This window comes from Anomaloglossus baeobatrachus, chromosome 4, assembly GCF_048569485.1.
Source record: "Anomaloglossus baeobatrachus isolate aAnoBae1 chromosome 4, aAnoBae1.hap1, whole genome shotgun sequence".
Taxonomy (NCBI): Eukaryota; Metazoa; Chordata; class Amphibia; order Anura; family Aromobatidae; genus Anomaloglossus; species Anomaloglossus baeobatrachus.
In genome coordinates, this window is record NC_134356.1 from 432,357,230 (window position 1) to 432,370,050 (window position 12,821).

Consider the following 12,821-nt stretch of genomic DNA (forward strand, 5'->3'; position numbering starts at 1 on the left):
AACTCTTCCAGCTGCCCTGATGCCGGGTGGCTCGCTGGGTAATAATGGGGTTAGGGCTAGCTGTATAGCTGGCCCTAAGCCCGAAATTCATGGTGTCACGCCAATATTAGACATGGCCACCATGAATTTCTAGTAAAGATTAAAAAAAACCCACAACACACAGAAAAATATTTTTATTAGAAATAAAACACAACACAATTAGTGACTCCATCTTTATTGAAATAAAGAACCCCTCTCCGCAGTAATCCTGGGTCAAGGGTCCCGCGCCGTCCAATCCGGATCCAACATCATCTGATCGGTTTGCTGGAAGGCAAAGTGATCAGATGATGTGTCAGGCTCTAGGGGCTGAAGCACATCACACTTCAGCTGATTGTATAAAAGCCGTTTATACAATCAGCTGAAGCATCGGTGCAAAAAAAAAAAAAAAAAAATACTCACTTATGTGCTGATTACCGGCAGCTCCTGCAGCGATGGGGCGGGAGTCTGATCCTGTCCGATCGCTGCAGCAGCTGCCGGTAATCAGGGATGAAGTCTCCTGACGGCAGGATCAGCTGATAGCCGGCCGGGCGCCCGCGTCACCGCGATACTTACGATCACCTGATGCGTCAGGTGACTGCATCAGGTGATCCATCGCCAGGTCCTGCATCCTGCAGGCATACGTACCCGGGGAGACTGCACACACCCGGAGCGGCGATACCGTGACAGAATCTGGGAGCGGACATGGCACCGGGACCCTGCAGACAGGTGAGTATAACTTTTTTTTTTTTTTCTACTGTTCACTTTTGATTGCCGCTTCCATCTCCCGCCCACACATGGCGCCGCACGGCAGCATACATACACAGGACGGGAGGTGGACGCGGCGGTGACGGTACCGGGAGGATTCACGCTTCTGTGTTTACTGACAGAAGGAATCCTCTTCCTGTACACGTCACTTTACTACCCACCTCCTGCGTTTATAGCTGCGTTTTTGGTCTTAGAAACGCACCAAAACGCACCAAAACGCAGCTATATTTGCAATTTGCGTTTCTCATTGCGTCTTTCAACATCCCATTGCACTCAATGGATGAAAAGCGCAGTGAAAAACACGGGAATAATTGACATGCTGCGTTTTTGTGGCACCACAAAAACGCAGCTGAAAAAAAACAGATGTGTGCGGACAGCAAAAATGAAAACTCATAGACTTTGCTGGGGAAGCAAAGTCCTGCAGTTTTGAGGCCAAAAACGCACCCGAAAAACGCGCAAAAACGCCGCGAAAAACGCACTGTGCGCACATAGCCTTAAAGTGCCTCTAAGAGCATGAACACCAAATCTGGTCTTGGTCACAGGTTAGTTTGAGTTTGGTCAATGGATACTATTAATCATGTTCAGGTATTGTTTTGAAATTTGTATCCTTTGTTTCATTCCAAGTTTTATTTTTATATCTTGTGCTTTTCTGTATTATATATGAATTTATACATCCAAAAAGTTTCTCTAATCATTTTATTTCAGGAGCTACTTTACATGGTGTACACAATCGTATATAGGCTGCCATTAATGTTGACCACACTGTACATATACAGTTTATAATGTAATCTTTATTTCCTTGCTGGCAAAGTGAATGACCCAAAAGCATACACCACAGAATAATAACACAAGGAGAAAAATGTTCAAACCAATTGTTTATGAAACTTATAGACATCCATAAAATGTATCAGTTCTGCGGGAAACATGATACTCAGTTTTCTTTATTTTTGTACTTGCTGGTCATATCATTAAAATGTTTCTCCACTAATTTGGATTGCAGTACAAAGTGCAAAAGTTCATCTGACAGGAGGCTCACACCATAACTCTGTAGAGAAGAAAATATTGGATAGTAAACGGCAACAGGAAAAGCAAAGGGAAATTTCAACATCAACTCCGCATATGATTAAAACGGAATTTGCCAGGTGCAATATGCACCCAGGACCACAAGCAGTTCTGGAAGCATATTTCTAAACCCTGCCTAACTGTCCCTGTATCTAGTGGCATAGATAAAGAGGTCTTTAAAAAAAAGTATTTCTAAAGTTATTCTAAAGTATTTGTAAAGTATTTCTAAGTTGGTATGCTGATGAGCGCAGGGACTAGTCACAAGGACATTATTTCCCTTGGCTAGTCGGCCCCCTTAGCATGTGGTCGCCGTCACCTCTTTGAAGTCATCACATCCGACACTGGACATTGGCTCACTGCGCATGATCCCGGACTTTTGGTCATGAATACTACACAAATTTGAAGCCTGGACAAGTACATCCGGCTTCATAGTGCGCATGACTGAAAGTCTGGGATCATGCGCACTGAGCCGTAGTCCTGCATCGGATGCCATAACTTCAGAGAGGTGAGCGCAACCTCCTCTGACGCTGCACATTAATTAGCATGATAGTACGCCCATGTGTGTTTACATGCTAAGGGGGCTGACTGGCCAGGGGAACTAACGTCCTTATGACTAGTCCCTGCGCTCATTAGCTGATAAAATATCTTTAGAAATACTTTTTCTAAAGATCTCTATCTATGCTAGTGTATACAGGTACAGTTAGGCAGGGATAAGCAATATGCACCCAGAACTGCTCGTGGTTCTGGGTGAATATTGCACCTGACAGGTGCCCTTTAATTATGTGTCCCTTTCTATGAAGGGAGCAATTATAATTATAGGCACTTCCTACATACTAGGTAAGAAACATCAATGGTGAACTACAGCATTACAAGTGTGGCGTACATAAAATATGAACATACATTTAACTGTGACATTTATGTGCAAGGATAAAGGTTTTTACCTGCAGAGAGTGGGTCAGACATCCGCTAGTCCTTTCTGTGTACCCCACAGTGTTCAATGCATCATGGGCAAACTCATCAGATGATTTCACAAAAATGTTTGTTTTCATTTTATAGGTCATGTCAGTTGAGACCAACAATGGCATCACACACTGTGGATGGAAAATTACACGGTAAGGGGAAGCAATGTATTTTCTCAGTCATTTTCTCTTAATGTTTTTGTTAGGCTACTTTCACATTTGCGTTGAACGGCATCCGTCACAATGCGTTGTGTGACGCATGTGACGAATGCGTTGTAAATAGTGTGATATAAAGGCAACGGATTCCTGTGAAATAACGCGTTGTGTTAAGCCGAGAGAGAAAGAGAGAGCCCCCATCATCACTGCACACACCGGCATTACCACCCCCATCATCATCACTGCACACACCCCGCCACTACCGCACCCATCATCATCATCACTGCACACACCGGCATTACCACCCCTTATCATGACTGCACACACCTCGGCACTACCGCACTCATCATCATGACTGCACACTCCCCGGCACTACCGCACTCTTCATTATCACCGCACACACCCCGGCACTACCGCTCCCATCATCACCGCACACACCGCCGGCACTACCGCCCCCATCATCACTGCACACACCCCGGCACTATCGCACTCATCATCACAGCACACACCGGCAATACCGCCCCAATCATTCCCACAGATACACTAGCACTACCGCACTCATCATCACAGCACACACGCAAGCACTACCGCACTCATCATCACCGCACACACCGTCGGTACTACTGCACCCACCATCACTGCACACACCCTGGCACTACCGCCCTCATCATCATCATCACCGCACACACCCTGGCACTACCGCCCCCATCATCATCACTGCACACATCCCGGCACTACCGCACCCATCATCACTGCACACACCCCGGCACTACCGCACCCATCATCACCGCACATATGTGGCGCCCCTGAGGCTTCCGTCGCCACAGAGACATTGCACCCCAGTCAGAGGTGTGATGTCCCATCCTGGGTAAGGAAAGGGGTACTTGCCAGTTCACAGGTAAAACTGCACTACACCCATTGCTAGGCACACACTGGGACCAGGGACAGTGGCAGCAACCCTCCCATGCTGCATGCTGGGAGGGGTCATAAGACCCATCCCTGCTCCCATAGGAAGGTAGCTTAGCAACCGGGGGGTGGGAAGAGCCAGCCGAGTGTAGAGCAGAGAGGAAGGTCAGAGTCTCAGTTTACCTCAGAGAGTGAGAGAGTGAGGAGACAGCATGTAGCTGTGAAAGAGGAGCTCTGTGAGTTCAGAGTGTCCGCAACAGAGAAAGAAAGCAACAGAGAAGGAGAGAAATAGAGAGTAGAAAAAGAGCTCTAGTCATCAGGGGACGGTCCCTAGTCACTGGAGGAGGAGAAGTCCTCTCCAAAGGTTAAAAGACCGAGGTCCAGGGAAAGCTGCATGCTCCCCGGACCAAAGCCCACAGCAAGAATCTCTGGAAAAGGGGCGAATACCGACAGGCGAGCTCCCAGCCCGGAGGCTGTAGTGGAGGCCGAGCCAGGTTCAGCCACAAAAGGCAAGGCTAGTGAAGTCAGCTGAGAAAGGACACAATTAGAGGGGTGCACTGGCATTTACCCCCAGATCTACCCGGGATCGGCGGAGGTCCCTGACGGTGGTCCCAGCAGTCCAAAGACTCCTGCAGGCCTTGAAAAGAACTGTGAGTAAAGACCTTGAAACTGCACCCCTGGTGTTGCCTCAGTTATTTATCTGCATAGACACTTACGAGCACCAACAGTGTCCCCGGGGCACCGCTCCACCTGTGGGGAGCAGTACCACCATTGCTGCCATATCATCACCCCGGAGGCCTCACACAGCAGCGGCGGCTGAATAGCCGCAAACCACAGGTGGTGTCACGACAACCATAAACTTTATTCACCAGCCATATTTAATTGACACCCACCAGGGCCACGGAGTCAGGCCCCGCCACCACTGACGACCCCCGAACTAGTCCGGCCCAGCACCAGGTGTCCCATAGCCCTGGGTTGGGCGAGTCAACTTTGGCGTCACAAACAGGATTTCGTGCCCGGCCCCACCGGGTACTGTGTGCCTTAAAAAACCGTGAAATAGACTGTGTTTTCTGTGCGGAAATCGCCGCCATTAGCGCTGCTGAGAGCGGGAAGGAGGGGGGCGTGCCTGAGGAAAGGGCGCGAAAGTAAGCCCTGCTCCCTTGGTCTTGCAAAAGAGCGCGAAGCGGTGCCCGCTATGGAGAGCGGTCGGAAGATGTCTGCGTTCAGCCCTGTCGGCGGCATGGCGGGACTCCGAAGTGGAGGAGGCGGAGTGGCTTTTGATGTGGAGGATCGCGGCCCGAGTGAGCTCCCCGCGGGAACCGCTGCCTGGTTGGAGCGGGAGCTGGGTCGATTCTGTGTCCGGGTGAGAGCACAGACGCTGCAGCAGGTGCTCGACTGGAAGGCGGAAGTCCGGAGGATGGTCGCCGCGGTGTGGGCCCAGGAACAGAGGGCCACCGCAGCAGCCGTGTCGCGTGAAGATAAAGCCACGCAGACCCCCACGGCATCCCTCCTCAGCTGGGAGCCAGGACCCGACAGCACCGTGATGAGTGAGCCCTGTGAAGCACCACTCCGGGATCAAGAGGTACCGTTTACGCTGCCCTCGCCACCGTTCCCGCTGGAGGTTCAGAGCCCGGGGAGGTATTGTGCCTGGAGAAGAAGTCCGGTGTCCGGTACAATATTGGCACAGTATGGTCCCCTGCAATGGTAACCACATCCGTAAGTTAACCCCTGAAGTTAAAAGTTCAAGTTGAAAGTTTTAAAGGGCCCGCTCCAGAAATTATGCCTCCTGCCTTTGTTGAACGTCCCTAAGTTCTCCAGGAGACGCCACCCAGCACAAGAGGTGGAAGGAGGAGGACCTTGTCTGACTTGTTGACCGTCGCTGGGTCGGAGTCCCAGTGGGCGCCATCAAGGGTCGGAGCCCCTGGTGGAGGACGACAAGGAGTTAATGGCGTCAGGACAGTACATAGCCCCTGAATGTCTGCTCATTGTTCTTTTCGAAGATGACACCCTATTCCTGAATTCTTGTCACCTGTTCTTTTTGAAGATGACCCCCCCCCCCTGTTTATGTGTTACCGGGCCACTGGACTGGAATGTGGTCCCCGGTGAATGTGTTATTTATGTGCCTCCCATAAAGGGATGTAATGTCCTAACGTTTTAATGTTTTATGCATAACAAAATTTTGCAGTTTCTTCCATTGTTTTTGTTGTTTCAGCCCGAGGACGTGCTGGGATTCGCTGTGGGGGAGTGTGGTGCCCCTGAGGCTTCCGTCGCCACAGAGACATTGCACCCCAGTCAGAGGTGTGATGTCCCATCCTGGGTAAAGAAAGGGGTACATGCCAGTTCACAGGTAAAACTGCACTACACTCATTGCTAGGCACACACTGGGACCAGGGACAGTGGCAGCAACCCTCCCATGCTGCATGCTGGGAGGGGTCGTAAGACCCATCCCTGCTCCCATAGGGTGGTAGCTTAGCAACCAGGGGGTGGGAAGAGCCAGCCGAGTGTAGAGCAGAGAGGAAGGTCAGAGTTTCAGTTTACCTCAGAGAGTGAGAGAGTGAGGAGACAGCATGTAGCTGTGAAAGAGAAAGGAGCTCTGTGAGTTCAGAGTGTCCGCAACAGAGAAAGAAAGCAACAGAGAAGGAGAGAAACAGAGAGTAGAAAAAGAGCTCTAGTCAGGCAGGAGCTAAAGAAAGAAGAAAGTGACGCTTCCTGGTGAAGACCCTGGGACTCAGAGGGTCCAGGTGACACCAAGCAGGGAACGAAGGGATTCCAGGGCCACAGATAGCTTCAGAGTTGGTGGCCTGTTCCACAGGAACATCGGTGGAGGGATCAAGCTGCATCAGGGGACGGTCCCTAGTCACTGGAGGAGGAGAAGTCATCTCCAAAGGTTAAAAGACCGAGGTCCAGGGAAAGCTGCATGCTCCTCGGATCAAAGCCCACAGCAAGAATCTCTGGAAAAGGGGCGAATACCGACAGGCGAGCTCCCAGCCCGGAGGCTGTAGTGGAGGCCGAGCCAGGTTCAGCCACAAAAGGCAAGGCTAGTGAAGTCAGCTAAGAAAGGACACAATTAGAGGGGTGCACTGGCATTTACCCCCAGATCTACCCGGGATCGGCGGAGGTCCCTGACGGTGGTCCCAGCAGTCCAAAGTCTCCTGCAGGCCTTGACAAGAACTGTGAGTAAAGATCTTGAAACTGCACCCCTGGTGTTGCCTCAGTTATTTATCTGCATAGACACTTACGAGCACCAACAGTGTCCCCGGGGCTCCGCTCCACCTGTGGGGAGCAGTACCACCATTGCTGCCATATCATCACCCCGGAGGCCTCACACAGCAGCGGCGGCTGAATAGCCACAAACCACAGGTGGCGTCACGACAACCATAAACTTTATTCACCAGCCATATTTAATTGACACCCACCAGGGCCACGGAGTCGGGCCCCGCCACCACTGACGACCCCCGGACTAGTCCGGCCTGGCACCGGGTGTCCCATAGCCCTTGGATAGGCGAGTCACATACACCAGCACTACCGCCCCCATCATCACCGCACACACGCAGGCACTACCGCACTCATCATCACCGCACACACGCAGGCACTACCGCACTCATCAGCGCATACACAACGTCACTATCGCTCCCATCATCACCGCACACATTACCTCAGTGACGTCCCCGCTGACAGCGCGACTGACTTCAGTTGCTGCCTGGAGCTGACAGAGAGCGGCGGTGTTCTACGGCCGCTCCTGTCAGCTTCATGTAGCAGAGCTGGATGCGTCGCGGGACCTCGTGTGGATTACGCCGGACCTTGAGGGGTATTTGGGGATTAATAAAGTGGTGAAAGAGGGTGTTTTTTTTATCTTTTATTCCAAATAAAGTATTTTTTCGGGTGTATGTGTTTATTTACTTTCATTTACAGGTTAATCGTTGTGGGTGTCTCATAGACGCCTGCCATGATTAATCTAGGACTTAGTGGCAGCTATGGGCTGCTTCCACTAACTCCTTATTACCTCGATTGCCACCGCACCAGGGCCATTCGGGATGAGCCGGGTAGAGTCCCGGGACTGTCGCATCTAATGGATGCGGCAATTCTGGGCGGCTGCTGGCTGATATTGTTAGGCTGGGGGGCGCCGTGTGACTTTACCTTGGCTGATATCAAAATTAGGGGGGACCGCACGCCGTTTTTTAAAATTATTTATTTATTGTACTGCACGATATAGACGGCTGTGATTGGTTGCAGTGAGACAGCTGTCACTCAGCGTGGGGGCGGCTTTGACTGCAACCAATCATAGGCGCCGGTGGGCGGGGGAAGCAGTGAATACTAGATGGAATAATGAGCGGCCGGCATTTTCAAAAGAGGAAAAGCTGCCGGAGCTTTGTGACAACTGTGCAGCGTCGCGCCCGTGATCGGTGAGTATGAGAGAGGGGGTGAGAGGGGGGAGAGAGACCAGGAGTGAATTTAAACGATTTAAATCGTTCTGCTGGACATGCTGAGCATGCTCAGTTGAACGTGACGGAATCCGTCAGCGGATTCCGCCGCTTAGCGTATAGTGGCGGAATCCGCCACCATAGACAGTCATTAGACACCTTGGCGGATTCCAACGGAATCAGTCAAGGTGCGTTATCTTAACGACCCAAAAAACGCTACATGTAGCGTTCCCTCCGCTTGACGCTGCGTCAAAATAACGACGCTGCATCGTCCAGCAGATGAAACGCAGACACTTTTGTTACAGTGCGTTGTCAATACAAGTCTATAGAGAATAGCGCAGTGCGTTAATGGACTGCGTTATTCTCCATAGCGGCGGATTGCGCTGAACGCAAGTATGAAAGTAGCCTTAAAAGTTTAGGAAATACCAAGCCCATCAGTCTTATCTATTCATGCTTCTACCATCTCAATTACATTGCGTTTGCCATTATTGACGAATGGAGATGATTGGATGAGGCAAAATTGGAATTTGTCTGTTCGATGTTTTTTCCCACTAAATTCGATTCACAGAGAAGTTATTGTCTGTGAATTTAATGTCCCTTTTTATGTGCTAGTATTTTTGCAGACCGAAGAGAGCATAATAAACTAATAGGGAACCTGTAGCGAGGAAAAATGCTATTAACCTGTATATATGGGTTAATCTGTAGGTTAATAGCATTCTACACTTGCCCAGTGCCTGCATATTAAACCCTGCTGCCGGGAGGAAAATAACTTTAATCCTCCTGTCAGTGTTCTGGTAGCAGTCATGGAGGCAGCACCAACACAGGTTTAGTCACAGCTCTGTTTATGGAGAACAGCAGCTGGAACCACGCCCCCTCCCCCACATTGACCGACAGCTATAATTCTGAGCGTCTGTCAGTCTGTACGGGGGGCATGTTTACAGACTCCTTTGTCCATACACAGAGCAGTGACTAAACCCGAACTGGCGCCGTCTCCATGACTTAAACCAGAAAGCTGCAGGGAGGATTGAAGTTCTTTTCCTCCCGGCAGGCGCCGAGCAGGTGTAGAATGCTATTAACCTGCGGATTAATCCAATATCTGCAGTTTTCCACATGACAGGTTCCCTTTAATATGTAATAAAATAAAAAAAAATCTTTATGCTAAGTTCACTGCTCACCTGTTCGTTCCTCTGCTCCTCACTGCCTCCTGCCTGGTCTTTGGCTCTGCTTTAGCAGCGTTGAAATCCCTGGGGCCTCAGCTGCTTGGCTGAGGCTTTCTGGATTGCTAGGCCCAGGTTCTGCATATGTGCCAATAAAAGTTGCGGCACATGCCATGAAGTCGCGATCCGCAACCTTTTGCGGGCGCATGAGCAGAACCCTCCTGATCTCGCAAACCCAAAAGCCTCACAGATTTCAGTGCTGCTGACGCTGATCCGAAGATGCAACGAGAACCAGAAGGATGATGATGAGGAGTAGAGGGCCAGAGAGGTAAGTATAAGGTGGTTTTTAAAATATTTTTTTTTAACATTTTTACGACTTTTTATGGTTTAGAAAAATGCTGGATCTGCACAGAAGCGAAGTAGAAAAAAACAGCATTTTGGTGAATGCGGACTTATGTAAAATTTGAGAATTTAATTTCACTAGTATCTATTTACTCATATATATTGATGACAGTTCTATTAACGACTATGTTTCTACAAGTTAAAAAAAAGTCACAAGTCCAACAGAAGAAGCAGGAGACAAACCACTACTTGGTAGTAACCAGTTTTCTCCACTTGAAGGTTAAAATTGTCCTAGATACTATCTGAAAAAGTAATATTTCTTTTGAAGAGGCTTTGAAAAACAGAAATACTTAAAGGAGTTGTATGAGATGAGATCCTTAAAGCCATTTCACACATAGTGAGATCGCTAATGACATCGTTGCTACATCACAGTTTCTGTGACACAACAACAACTTTACCAGCGATCTCGTTATGTTTGACACGTACCAATGATCCGCCCCCTGCTGTGAGATCGGTGGTCGTTGCTGAATGTCCTGGACCATTTTTGGCTCGTTGGAGTCTTGCTGGGCAGGATGGATCAGTATGTTTGACACCTACCAACGATCTCGTTAACGACCTAGATGAGAACTTAAAATTGTGACACGTAGGCGTATAGTTGCGTAACCTTTTCCGCGCCCCCTCTGCACCGATTGGTTGGCGCTGAGAACAGTACTGCGTTCTGATTGGGTATCGCTTCATGCTTTGTTCCTTTTTGAGCCTTGCTTTGAGGTATATCAGTGAAGAACAGGTAATCCTGGTGGAATCGCAGCTTCGATCCTCAAAGCAAACACTCGGGAACGAAGGAGGGATGAATCTGGGTGCAGATACAGCTTCGATCCGAAAAACAAGCAAGCAACCGGGAACAAAGTACAAATTAATCCGGGTGGAGTCGCAGGTTCTATCCTCAAAGCAAGGCTCAAAAATGGACAAAGGATGAAGCGATACAAAGTTGCCTTCTAGGCCGGCCGCCTAATCAGAACGCAGTATTGGCCACCAATCGCAGCGGAGGGGTGTGGAAAAGGCGACGCATATGAACGCCTATGTGGCTCACAGCGTCAAACGCTACGCCCCTATTCGAGGTCGGAATCGTTACATAGCTGCTGTGTGACAGGGTCCCAACGACCAACGAGATTGTTATACAGGTCGCTGTATCGTTACTAAAGTCGTTGGAAAAATGACTGTGTGACATCTCACCAACAATCTCACCAACGATTTAATAACGATCCGGAAACTGTGACGTAGTAACGATCTCATTAACGATATCGTTATTTGTGACTGGACCATTGGACTGTAACTGGATGAGTTTGGCCAGCTTAAAGCTGTCACCACCAATATCTCACCTGCTGGGCTGATTGCTGTTGTTTTGATAAAGTATCGGTTTTATATGCTGCAGATCTAGCAGTTCTCTGAATGTTGAGCGTTGAATAACCCCACCCACACCGCTAATTGGAAGTTTTCTATGTAAAATATACATAGTGTAGTGGTGGGGAGGGTTTATATAGAGCTCATGAATATGGAGTAATATATGGCAGCGAGTTTATAAGTTCTCTAGTGATGATAACCTCACACTGATACAACTATGATATAAACAAAATTGGAGCAAGCGACTCAGTAATTGATACTTTGCTGGAATCAGTATTTGTCTTGACAATATGGTGCTCTCAGATTAGCTGGCAAAAACCTGGTGACAGATGCCCTTTAAGTCAAGTCTTAAAAGGGAGTTCTGATTCAAGGAACCCCAGCAAACAGTATTTTTGCAATATTAGACCAAAAGCACAAAAATACACAATTAGGCTATGTGCGCATGTTCCGTACAGTTCACTGCAGAAATTTCTGCAGCGATCTGAAGAGCACATATGCGCTTCTAATCGCTGCAGAAAATGTCCGTAGTGAAGCCGATTCCATGCGCTCTGCCTGCAGCTCCTGCCATAGACAGAGCAGGAGCTGCTGGCAAAGCGCAGGAAAGAAGTGACATGTCACTTCTTTTTACGCAGCGCTTCGGCAGTAGCCGAAGCGCTGCGCTCTAAAGCGCCACGTGCGCACGGCCCCTGCACAATCTCCATAGACTGTGCAGGGGACGCAGGACGCATGCAGTTACGCTGCGCTACAAAGCGCAGCGTAACTGCATGTATTTGCGCAACATGCGCACATAGACTTAAAATGCAGGTTGTCCTCTTCAGGGCATTTAGTCCTTGCAGACAGGGTTAAACTGGGCAGCACAAGAGTGTTTTGTCCTCAATTGAGCTACTTTATAGAACCAATTTTATAAAGATGTAATAAAAGTTACATTTCAATCATTACCGGCAATGTATCCCATCAGAGAACAATCTCTCTGTTTCCTAGACCCATTTGACATATATTTCGCTGAGTTATGTCTTGTATTTTCCATACATTGATTTTTTTTAAATAATTGTGTTTGTTTCATACTTTGTTTTTGCCTTAAATAAAATGGCCACTGGTGGATATTGTCTAGATGGTGTGAAATCAGGTAACCATGTCCTAGGGCTCAGTACTGCTCTACATGTTCTATAATGAGAACCGACATGAAGTGGACAAGCTTCTACAGCTGTTAGGTTTTGTTAGATACGCTTGTAGGAAAGCAGATGTTCTGCAGGTTTGAGTAAAGCACAATAACAAAAATAACAAACAGAATGTTAGTAGGTGCCCTCACGCTTTATCTGTTAAAATATGTTAATGCATTGATGTGTAGTGGTGGGCTACTCAACATATTGTGGGGTCCTCAAGTGCAGCCCTTGACTTCTACAGTACAATACATAACATTTGTCAAAGGTTAGATTATTTATAACAAATAAGGATTACTGCTAAGAAAATACATATAAAAATTGAGATACTGTACTTGCCATATACAAAAGGCCTTTTTATGTGAGCCCATCAGTCAACATCAAGGCATATCTCTTAATGCTGGGGTCTGTATCTACTCTAATGCCTCTCTTTGGTTAAAAAACTTCCATTTATGGGTGGATAGTATGTATTTT

The 12,821-nt window shown here is 48.4% G+C and overlaps 1 protein-coding gene and 1 long non-coding RNA gene across 4 annotated transcripts in view; one reads left to right on the top strand and one right to left on the bottom strand.

The window, feature by feature from the left end:
- Nucleotides 1-1,640: 1,640 nt before the first annotated feature.
- Nucleotides 1,641-12,821, bottom strand: part of LOC142303766 (very-long-chain 3-oxoacyl-CoA reductase-like) — a 96,636-nt gene continuing 85,455 nt past the window's right edge. For all 3 annotated transcript variants that reach the window (XM_075345466.1, XM_075345464.1, XM_075345467.1), the window contains 2 exons: nt 2,787-2,936; nt 1,641-1,828 (listed from right to left, as the gene is read on the bottom strand). In XM_075345466.1, the coding sequence (XP_075201581.1) occupies nt 1,715-1,828; nt 2,787-2,936 (264 nt within the window). In that variant the 3' untranslated portion in view covers nt 1,641-1,714. The remainder of the gene's footprint in view (nt 1,829-2,786; nt 2,937-12,821) is intronic.
- LOC142303767 (uncharacterized) overlaps nt 2,901-12,821 on the top strand; it is a 138,048-nt gene continuing 128,127 nt past the window's right edge. The window contains exon 1 of the long non-coding RNA XR_012753049.1: nt 2,901-2,957. This is a non-coding gene — a long non-coding RNA (uncharacterized LOC142303767). The remainder of the gene's footprint in view (nt 2,958-12,821) is intronic.